Source organism: Elephantulus edwardii, unplaced genomic scaffold, assembly GCF_000299155.1.
Source record: "Elephantulus edwardii isolate Elephantulus edwardi_28Jun2011 unplaced genomic scaffold, EleEdw1.0 scaffold00024, whole genome shotgun sequence".
In the NCBI taxonomy this organism is placed as follows: Eukaryota; Metazoa; Chordata; class Mammalia; order Macroscelidea; family Macroscelididae; genus Elephantulus; species Elephantulus edwardii.
Genome location: NW_006399774.1, coordinates 3,699,870 through 3,711,458, shown reverse-complemented (window position 1 = coordinate 3,711,458; position 11,589 = coordinate 3,699,870). Strand labels below are relative to the sequence as shown.

The 11,589-nt window shown below is 41.0% G+C and overlaps 1 protein-coding gene across 1 annotated transcript in view; it reads left to right on the top strand.

Moving 5' to 3' along the window:
* The window catches only part of SYNE1 (spectrin repeat containing, nuclear envelope 1), a 644,155-nt gene that overhangs the window by 109,476 nt on the left and 523,090 nt on the right, over positions 1-11,589 (top strand). The window contains exons 16-19 of the mRNA XM_006882743.1: positions 4,773-4,937; positions 5,711-5,863; positions 7,205-7,348; positions 10,607-10,780. Of these exons, the coding sequence (XP_006882805.1) occupies positions 4,773-4,937; positions 5,711-5,863; positions 7,205-7,348; positions 10,607-10,780 (636 nt within the window). The remainder of the gene's footprint in view (positions 1-4,772; positions 4,938-5,710; positions 5,864-7,204; positions 7,349-10,606; positions 10,781-11,589) is intronic.

The following is an 11,589-nucleotide window of genomic DNA, read 5'->3' as shown; positions in this document are numbered from 1 at the left end:
GAGGTGGATTGATTCAGTGACTGGGATAATTGGGATGGGAGTGTCAGAGACAGTGCGATTGGCACAGGACAGAGCGGAGTTTAGGGCTGTTGTGCATAGGGTCGCTATGAGTCGCAGGCGACTCGACGGCACATAACAACAACAACAACATAACAACAGCATATATAATAATAAATAGATAATACGTAGATCAATAAATAGACTACTTAACAGAAGTTCTTGGAAACATTTCCCTATTTAATCAGTTCAGCTTTTGACTTCTGCATTCAGCAGAACAGTAACTGCAGTTCAGTCAAATCCACTGGGCAGCAGGGGGCGCTGCTTTCATAGTACAGTCTGTATGTGAAGAGGCCTCAAACTCCAAACTCCAATACAAATACACTCTCACAGCTAGCTCCATTGGGTTTCTGAGGCTCTAAGTCAGAATGAGAAGAGACTGCCTCTCTTCCTCCTGGGAGCAGCTGGTGGAGACAAACTTCATGGTCTCTTGGTAAGCAGTGCTGTAGCCCATGCACTGGACCAGCAGAGCTCCAGTGAAGGGAACCCCAGCCTGTGAAATTCCTCATCTCTAAGAGGAAAACAATTTCTATTCGCATAGTGCTAATGCTGTGTCGTGCCATGCACCAGCCGAACAACTAGACCAAAATATTTTTTGTCTCGGTGGAGTTTCTGTTTTAACAACCCTCTGTCAAGGGTGTTATTCTGGATAGGAGTAATTTTTTTTTTCTCTTTTCTTTCCTAAGGGAGTCATGTGTGGGAGGAAGAAATGTGGAGAGTACTGTGTGCTGTTTAAAGTTAATGTAACATCTATGTAGATAAAAATAAAATGAAGGAATTTCTGCATAGTGTTTTTGCTTATACATGTATTTTATAAGTACTTTCCTTGAAGTTGTTGTTGTTATGTGCTGTTGAGTCACTTGTAACTCATAGCGACCCTATGTACTTCAGCCCTAAACCCTGCTCTATCCTGTGCTTAACTCACTGTTTCTGACACACCTACTCTCATTACCCCAATCACTGAATCGATCCATTTCATCGAGGGACTGACTTTCTTGCGCTGTCCCTCAACCCTCCCAAACATGATGTCCCTCTCCAAGGATTGGCCCCCTCCTTGCAACATGCCCCAAATATGTCAGATGAAGCTTCAGAGTTCTTGCCTCCAAGGAGAAACCCAGTTTCACCTTCTCAATAATGAACTTATTAGTTCTCCTAGCAGTCCATGGTATGTTCAACATTCTTCTACAGCACCACAGCTCATCAATTCTCCTTCTATCAGCCCTCTTCACTTTCCAGCTCTCTGATGCATAGCACAGAATTGCAAAGACTATGGCCTGGATCAGGCACCTTAGTGTCCAGCCTGGCATTGTTGCTCTTCAGTACTCTGGAGAGGTCCCTGACAGCTGACTCAAAGGTTGAGTTTGTTGAAGGTAGAGAAGCAATAATGTATTTTATAAAAATACCATAAAAACTATTTTCTTTGTGAATTATGATGTTGTTGTGTGTCATCAAGTTGGAACCAACGCATAGCTGACATTCTGGTGGGTTTTTAGAGTCTGTTAATTGCACAGGAGGAAAGTGTCCACCTTTCTCTCATAGAACAGCTAGCTGGTGGATTCAAACTGCATGCCTTCAGGATTGCAGTGCAGCTTCTTACCACTAGGACATCCCTAAGGGCAGGGTAATATATGAACGAATGAATGAATGCCAAAATCATTGTCAAGTCAGAACCAACTCATAGATGACCTTCCTGTGAGTTTTTGGGAAGCTATAAAGAGCAGGGAGAGGAGATTGCCCAGCTCTGTCCTACAGATTGGCTGATGGATCTACGCTGGCAGAAAGACACCCCTTTGGGTTAGGAGTGCAGCCCCCTGCACACTGGAACTCTGGGATACACTGTCCAAGAGAAAGAAATGAACTCTTAACTGTCTCCTGGTTTGTTCATGAGTAGATTTGAAGAGCTGGTTGTGATGGAGAGGTTGCTAGAGGCTACCCATAGATGCCTTTGAATCGTGGTGCTGGCTGACGGTATTGAATGGACTGAGAAAATAACAAATAAATATATCCTGGAGGAAATGCTGCCAGAATGTTCCTTAGAGGTAATAGAGACACTTTGTCTCATTTCCTCTGGGCAGATTTTCAGGATAAACCGGTCCTTTGAGAGAGACATTAATCTGGGAAAGTAGAGAGGATCAGTGAGAGAGAGCAAGATCCTCGATGAGGTGGGCTGTACAGTGACTGCCACAGTGGCCGCCACAGTCACCGCCACAGTGGCCGCCACCGTCACCGCCACAGTCACCGCCACACTGACAGCCACATGGGCTTGAGCATGACAGAGATTGTGAGAATGGCACAGGGTAGGGCAGGGTTCAGATCTGTTGTTCACAGGGGCTAAAGACTCTAGTCAACTTGACACCCACCAACAACGTATTATCTTATATTTCTGAATATGCACATCTTCTAAAAACAACCAGAACAACCATCCCAATGTGGCCACGGAGAGGGGCTTAGCATAGCTTTACCATGTCTTTCAGATGGAAAGATCTATGTCTAAGTGATAGAGGTTAAAATGCCAGCTTCCCCTTAAGAAGTCCCGCCACGTGCATTCTAATTTCTGCTCGTCTTCTGGGATTGGGTCCGCTGTCATTGTGTTATACTCGTAGATTTGTGATTCTTAATGTTTTTCCATTATATATTTTACATTGATTAAACATCTGTGTGGAGAACAGCAGTCCTGACTTACCCATTCTAGCAGTCCTGACTTACCCATGTGGATTTTGCTTTTCTGATAAGATCAAGAAGTGCTGTGGTGAATATCATTTGTGCTGATTTGATTCAAGGGAATAGAGCCACTGGGAACAGAAGCGTTCTCATCTATTTATGTAGGAATTCCTCCCACACGTGGCTTTTGAAATGCAGTTTTAGTTTTTTTTGCCTTTTACCGTGGTGTGTGTGTGTGTGTGTGTGTGTGTGTGTGTGTACCTAAGCATTTCACTTGAAATAACCAAAAAAGTATTTCATTGCAATTTTGCTTAAGGTGTTTGTAAGGAAGAATATGATTGTATTGTTATTGACTTAGATATTTAAATGTGTTTTTTTTTCTTTGATAGCATACCTCAATAATTGGTAATTGTCTATGTGCAATATATCCTGATTTTAAAATGAAAAATAACAGAGTATGTGTTTAATTTTTCTTTTAAGAGAGCCATTTGTTTCCCTAAATTGTTAAGCCTTTTATTTGACCTTGACATTGATATTTATTAGCTTGAAGGCAATGTTCAGCTCTCTGGGACTTACGGAAATTTGGCCTTTTTCATCTGTACCATAGGAATAACAGAAAATAGTCATAATTTTTTGTCTTGTCTTCAGCAAAGAATGTGACATCTGTTCATCTGGATCGGCAGAGGGAGAAGGAGAATCAGAGGCAGCAGGAGAATATGGAATGTGTGGCTAATTGCTTTCGTAACAACTGCCTCCTTTGCCATGAGACCAGGAAAAAACCCAACACACACAAAAACCCAAAACCCAACAAACCCACAGATGGTCCCTGGCTGCCATTACCCACCATTTTGATCAAATGATTCTATAGAACAATCTTTGATCAAAAGGGGAAAATGCAGAACACAATTTCATATTCTGATGGACTCCAGACTTTCTGGAGTCAAGGGGTATCTATGAGTTGCTGATATGATTGCCCTGAGATAATATTTAAAATTTAAACCAAAAATATACCCTGAATATCTTTTTTTTTTACAAAAACAACCAAAAATAACAAGCAAAAACACCAAAAAATTTACCGAAATTAGAAAAGTTTAATCTGAGAGAGTGCTGGTGGCCTGGTGGCAGGAAGCTGCACTGCAATCCCAGAGGCACACAGTTCAAATCCACCAGATTCTCTGCTGGAGAAGGAAGGACAATCTCCTTCTGTATTAGTCAGATCCGATTTGACGGTATGCATTCAAAAATAATAAAATAAAATTTTTTTAAAAAAGAAAAGTTGAATCAGGAGTGTTGAAATCTTTTAAGAAGTAACTCTGTGGGATCTAGTTAATAGCAGCAACTACAAAAACCATCCAGGGCATGATTTTGTGTTAACAGCTCTGGAAAGGAGGGCTTGCAACATGAAGGATGGAAGCGGTGTCACTCAACTATGTGTGCAGAAAAGGCTGAATTGGTGTATGTTGTGCTGTGCATACTTTCAACATCAAAGAAATAAATTTTAAAGATAATATGGTCTTATTATAACTTACTATTTCTGAACCTCCTTATTAAAAAGTTACGTTTTGAAAAGGATTTCATATTTACTTTAAAATGTGTGCAAGTTTTAGAGGAAAGATATTTCTCCTCCGTATGTTGCCAATCCAGAGACAGTGAATCCACCAGCTGCCCCACAAAAGAAAGATCAGCGTTCTCCTCTATGCGGTTTACAGTCCCTGAGAACTCGCGGGAGGGAGGATCAGCCATGCGCAGGCTTCGATTTGACAGAACCTAAAACCAGCAGCAGTTCTTGACCCAGGGCGCTCGGGTCGTGTAGTCCCTGGGGAGCTGCTCTGCTCTCCCAAAGGCAGCCCCTCTCTGATGATTCAAATCCACCAGCAGCAGCTTAGGAGAAAGATGAACCGTCTCTGCTCACATAGCTTACACCTGTGGACACACGCTGGAAGGTCGACTAGGAGTCGGTTCCAACTTAGTTGTAAATGATGAGAGTTACTTTCCCATTAGTTGCTAGGTTTTGTCTTAACGGATTTCCACAGTGTGCATTCTTTGTTGTTTAGGACTTTTTCCGAAACTTACCTCACTGGATCCAACAACACACCACCATGAATGACGCTGGCAATTTTCTAATTGAAACATGTGATGAAATAGTGTCTCAGGATCTGAAACAGCAACTACTTTTGCTAAATGGACGATGGAGGGAGTTATTCATGGAAGTCAAGCAAGTATGTTTTTCAGATCAATATACACCCAAAATGTGTATGTATAAAGAACTGTTGTGATAAGCACTCTATTTAGATGCTATATTGTTTTTATAGAATGGGATTATTAGTGAAGAATATAAATATGTTTTGAATGCATATGTTCTATATTTGGTGATTCTTTTTTTTAGATAAAATTTTTATTTTATACTGGTTTCCTTACAAAGTCTATATACATTGTTTTTCACACCAGATCTTTCCTTTACTCATCCTTCCCTCCACTCCTCAAATTATATGACCCTATGTTTAAGCTTCCCCCATCCTCACCCCTCTGCTCCCCCCTCCCCGTGTTGGATCCTCATACACGTTCTACAGTAATGGTCTTATACAGCATTTATCCTTATGGGACTGAGTTAGATCATTTAGCATAATGCTCTCCAGTCCCTTCCAAGTTAGATAGTACTGTTCAAAATCATTGCTCCTGTGTGCTGTGTAACTATACCACAATTTCTCAACTTTACTGAAACTATAACTAGATTAAAGGTTATATTGGCACATGGAATTGACTTATATGGAATGATTTATACTTTAGGACTGAATTCTTAGTTTTCACACTAGCCTTTTTTTGTCTCACAGAAATCGAACCAAATTAAAAATAAATTTTAAATAGGCCTCAGAAGTTAGCATCTCTTTGGCCATGTAACAATCTAGAAAGTTCTTAGAAGGGAATATTATGAGCCTCTTAAGCTTCTGCTTAATGCTTTTCCACAATAAGGCCCCTGCCGTTACCTTAACAGTATGCACGAGCTGATGAGCTGGACAGAATGAAGAAGGAGTATTCAGACTGTGTTAAGACCTTGTCTGCATTTGTAGCAGAAGCCCAAAGGAAACTTTCGGAACCCTTGGAAGTCTCTTTTATCAATGTCAAGTTGTTAATTCAGGATTTGGAGGTAAGAGGGATTCTGGATCGTGAAAGATACACTCTCTCATGAAGGAAATAAACCAGAAGGGCTCTCAGAAGGCTGCAAAGTGTCTCTTGTTTCAATTCCCACATATCCTGATTGACATTGCTTGTGAAAAAAAAAAATTATGTTATGAGCAGATCCAGTAACTTCAAAATAGTGGTGGGTTTGTTTTTTGTTTTGGTTTTTTTTATTTTTGAGGCTCTTTAAAATCCAATTATAATGTCCAGGTATTATAGTTGTGCTGTAGATCCAAAGACCACAACTCTCTGGAGGTTCCAGTCTACCAGCAGCTCCACGGGAGACAGACAGACCAGCGCTATACCACTTAGAAGAATATTTGACCAAAACCAAACCAGGTCTGAGGGCCGCAGATTAAAGTCATCCACCTTTGGCTGGTAGCATAACTTTCTATCTACTAGACCAACAGTGTGAGGGAATATTTAATTACATGGAAAGATTTATAAAAATAATCCACATTAGACATTTACAAATTGGATATACATATAAGTAGGGATAAAGGTTATTAAGGACATGGTGGGATGTTTGTTCTGATTATCATTGTTTTGGTAGATTATAGGAAAACTTCATTTTTGTGATACTGACAACTTGACTTCAAAATTTTTTATAATAGCAGTGCATTTCTTTCATGAAGAAAACTATTTGCTTCACATTTGAAGTCACAGGCAGATTCACATGCATTTATTTATTTTATTTTGTGTGTACCATTGAATTGACTCCAACTGGCACAGGAGGAGATTGCCCCTCCTGCTCCAGAGAAGCATCTGGTGGATTCGAACCATGCACCTTTAGGATTGCGGTGCAGCTTCTTGCCACTATGCCACCAGAGCTCCCTCAGATTCACTTGCATTTATATGGTATAATTTTTTTTTTTGCAAACTTCTTAGGCATGTATTTTTCAAAGATTGAGGATTACTACTACAATGAATTTCTAGATAAATTTACAGACTAAAAGAAAAGCTTATATTTATTTATACATTACTAATGAAGGAAAGGGATTACTCAGCTCCCAATCTTAGGATTGGCGGTTCCACTATACCAAGTAAAGTCTGATGATCTGCATTTGAAAGGTCATAGCCCAACCAACCTCTGCACAAGTTCTACTCTTTACACAGGGAACCAGTAGGTGTCAGAATCCACTCAGTGGCACTTGGCATCTGCTAAGAAAGGAAGCATTAGCTAGGAACATTCAAAGCCTGCTACAGGCATGGATTTTGATAAGGTCCATCTTGTTTTTCACTCTTTGCTATCTTGAAATTGAAATGCAATGCTCCAAGTGTTAATGCAATGTTTTGGTGGTTCCTGCAGGATATTGAACAGAGGTTACCAGTGATGGATGCCCAGTACAAGATGATTACAAAGACCGCCCACCTCATTGCAAAAGAAAGCCCCCAGGAAGAAGCCAATGAGATGTTTGCAACCATGTCTGGGCTCAAGGAGCAGCTAGTCAAGGTTAGGTTATGCCGAATCACTACCCACTGAGATATCAACCAACATTCCCTTCACTGGCTTGTCTCCTCTGCCACCCATGGGCAACAGCGGCTGCTCTGCTTGCCAACATATCACGCTTTGCCTTATTCTATTTCTTGGAATAGAAACATTGAAATCTATTTTAGAAAGAAAAGTAGGAAATTGATGCCATTTAATATGTAGAGGTTTTATTGTTGTTATGTGCCATTGTGTGCAACTCATAGTGACCCAATGTACAAGAGCTCTGAATGCTGCTCTATTGTCAAACCAACCGTAGTGTCTCTGACGCACTTACTCACCATTACCCCAGTCATTGAGTCAATCCATCTCTTCCAGGGTCTTCCTCTCCTGTGCTGTCCCTTCACCCTTCCAAGCATTATGTCCCTCTCCAAGGACTGGTCCCTCCTTGCATCATGCCAAAAATATGTCAGATGAAGCCTCGGAATTCTTACCTCCAAGAAGCAACTAGGTTTCACCCTCTCCAGGATAAACCTATTTGTTTTTTAGGAGTTCATGGTATATTCAATATTCTTCTCCATCATCACAACTCAAAGGCATTAATTCTTCTATCATCCCTAGTCATTGTCCAGCTCTCTGATGCAAAAAAAGTAATTGCAAAGACCATGGCCTGGATCAGGTATACTTTGTAAGAACCTATAGATTAATAGATAAGCTTTCTCTAGAGGATATAATAGACAAGAAATTAGTGCTGTAACATATACACACACATATGTGTAGAAATAGAAAAAGAGAAGATATATTTAAAGAGAATGAATTCCCAATTCTTTCTTGTTGAGTAGACCTATAATACTTCCATCACTCCACAATCAACACTCTTTAACACCAGCAGTCAGGAAATCAAAAGACAAATTGCATCGGGGAAATCTGCTGTCAGGAACCTCTCCAGAGTGCTGAAAGGCAATGTCAGTCTAGAGACTAAGGTATGCCTAATCCAGGCTGTGGTCTTCAAAATTACTTGCTATGCATCAGAGATCTGGACAATGACTAAGAATGACGAAAGACAAATCAATGCCTTCAAATTGTGTTGCTGGAGAAGAGTCTTGAACATACCATGGACTGCCAAGAAAACAAATAGGTCTGTCTTGGAGACGGTGAAACCAAGTTTCTCCTTGGAGGCTAGGATTTTGAAGCTCAGTCTCACATACTTTGGGCCTGTGGCCAGGAGAGACCAGTCCTTGGAGAAGGGCATCATGCTCAGAATGGTGAAGCCAGGACAACACAGGAGAGGAAGACCTGGATGAGATGAATTGGCACAGTGACTAGGACAATGGGGATGGGTATATCGGAGTCATTGAGAGGGCTCAGGATAGGGCATATTGCAGAGCTGTTGTACATAGGGTCACTATGGGTCACAGGCAATTCGATGGCACCTCATAACAACAACAATCTTGTTTACTTACTGGAGTGGAAAGTCTGCCTTTAATATCTCAAAGTTCTTACCTTAGACTTGTTGGCTGGCTTGCTTCTTGTTGTAGACAACTTGTTACATGTTGTTGACTTAGGATATTTTCTTTTATCACTGACACTTTGGTACTGAAGCGTAAATGGACATCAAACAGCCAAACCTTTTCCTCTTCTATTGAGAGGCTGTCTTAGAGTGTTTTAAAGTTCTGTGAAGAATGTTTATCTAAGGTTGAACTTTAGGAAGATAGTGTTATTTGTGATATCAGCTTTGCTTGGGTAATCCAATGGTGAAAAGAAAAGAGAAAGGAGTAATTCTATAAAGAAAGGAGACTGTTATGAAAAATTCTACCTTCTTGAGTTAGTTTATCTGTGACATGAAGCCTTGTCATGAGCAAACTTTGATGGATGGAGAGTAGGAAACGTGAATTTAGTGGAAGGTAAGAAAGTACAAAGCCTGCCTTGGGGAGGACCTCTGACCAGTTCATTCTAGTTTGACCTCCTCGGAATTTGCATTTCAATTGCCAATAAACTGGATCAGGATCTACATTTTAACTGGAACCTCAGGAGATTCTGATCATGTAAGAATCTTACTTAAAACTTACTGGGGATCTTGGGAAATGTAGATAACAGTAATTCATTGTACAGAACTGACTCATAGCTGACCCTCAAGTGGGTTTTCAGAAGTTATAAATTGCATGAGAGGAGATTTCCCATCTTTCTCCCACAGAGCAGCTCGTCAGTTTGAACTGCTTGCCTTTGGATTGACAAGGCAGCTCCTTAACCACTAGGCAATCGGGTCTGGGGTAGAAATGTAGATATCTGGGGTGGAAATGGCAATTCTAAGCAATAGGTGGACCTGGAATGAACCCATTCTAAACCCTAGTGTGGACAAAGTAAGTCATTAAAGTTCGTAAAAGGAGAATTCTTAAATATAAATATTGGACTGGTCAGACTATCAGTCAAGAATTCATTTCAAGTGCTAAAGAGCAAAGATGGCAATGTAAAGATTAAGGTGTGCCTGACCCAAACCATTGCATTTTCAGTTGTTTAATATGCATGTGAACATTTGACAATGAAGAGGAATTCAAAGCCCTTGAACTGTGGTGTTGGTGGAGACTCCTCTAATATAACACAGATGGTTACAACAGGGGAAAAAGTCATCCTGGAGTAAGCGTGACAAGAATGCTCCTTAGATGCAAAGATCGTGCTACTTACTCTCCCCTACTGTGTGTATGTTGCCATCTAAGTTTCATTCCTGGAAAAGGACATTATGCTTTTAAAGGTGGAAGGTCAGTGGGTGAGAGGAGTACCCTCAAGGTTATGAACTGATGCGTGACTAGACCAAAGGGTGTATGTACATTTGAGACTGTGAACATGGTGTAGGATCAGACAAAATTTTGGTCTGTTGTGTTGTACATAAGGTCAATACGAACCAGGGTCGACTAGATGACACCTAAAACCAACAACAATCTTAGTTCTGATTTCAAGGCCATAGTAAAGATGAACTACAGTTCATGGGTGGGATTCGATGCCTCCATGCACAGGAACCATGTTGGAAAGTGCTATCTGCATGGAGTTTTAGGGGGGAAAATAGTTTTTTTATTTGTCTCAGTGGTACACAGTCATATTTAAGAAAAAAAAATAAAAACCAGGAAAACTTAGCAAATATTTTTAAAGAAATGTCTTAAGGCTTCCAAAGCTCAAAATTACCAGTGACTTCAAGAAAAAGTTCCCCAGGATGGAGAACAAGGGCCCTAAGCGTGCCGCACTCACCGTTATTAATGGAGTGCCTGTCTTGTCTTTGTGTTTTTAAAGGTCAAGGAATGTAGCTCCCCGCTTCTCTATGAGTCGCAGCAGCTGCTGATTCCGTTAAAGGAGTTGGAAACACAGATGACAAGCTTCTATGACTCACATGGGAAAATCGGTGACATGATGGCCGTTCTCCAGCAAGAGACACAGTCCAGCGCCCTCTTTAAGCAGAAACATCAGGTAAGAAGCGTTCCTCTCTGGATGCGTGATTGTGGGAAAGCACTGGGAAAACGGCGTGAAGGGACTGTGCTGTGCTGTGCTCACGGTGAGAGAAATTCAGACTGAACAAGACACCTTTGTCGAGTGACACTGACAACCCAGAGAGATGTTCTCCTCTAAACAGTTGTCCCCAACAAAGACGGCTGTTTAACTCCACAGAGTGCACACCACTGCTTTTGAGTTGTGAACAGTCAGTGATAGAGGTAGAGGTGGACAGTGCTAGATGAAGTCCCCAAAGCCAGGCTCTGATCATCGGAGTTAACAATTAGTGAGTAGAGCAAATTCAGGAATGCTGGTTTGTCCTAAAACACCTGGGTGTCCCTTCTGTGAACTGAGAGGCACTGTGCACCAGACAGAAAGGTCTTCTCTGTGCCAGCAGATGCTGTCCACTCTCGACTCCAAGTCTGGAGGCCAGGAAGTTCACCCATCTCTGCAGATAGAGAGTAGTCACACCCACTATTTGATATTGAAACAGAAGGGTCTCTACCCTCCTCTCAAGGCCGTCTGTTATCAGCTCTGCTATACAGGATTTTCGTTTGTGTGTCCGCCTTTCCACTAGATCATGTTTTGCTAGCATAGCCCATACGAAGAGGATGCTCATGCAAATAAATTCTCATTTATATTAAAAATAGCTCTCTCTATTCCTTTCAGGAGGCATAATACTATGAAAGCATAAAGGGTAAATAAAGTAGGACTACAGTGGTCCTTAGTGAGAGAAATTATATATATAAGTTTGGTCTATATATTAACCTTGTTTTGGAAAAGCCTTT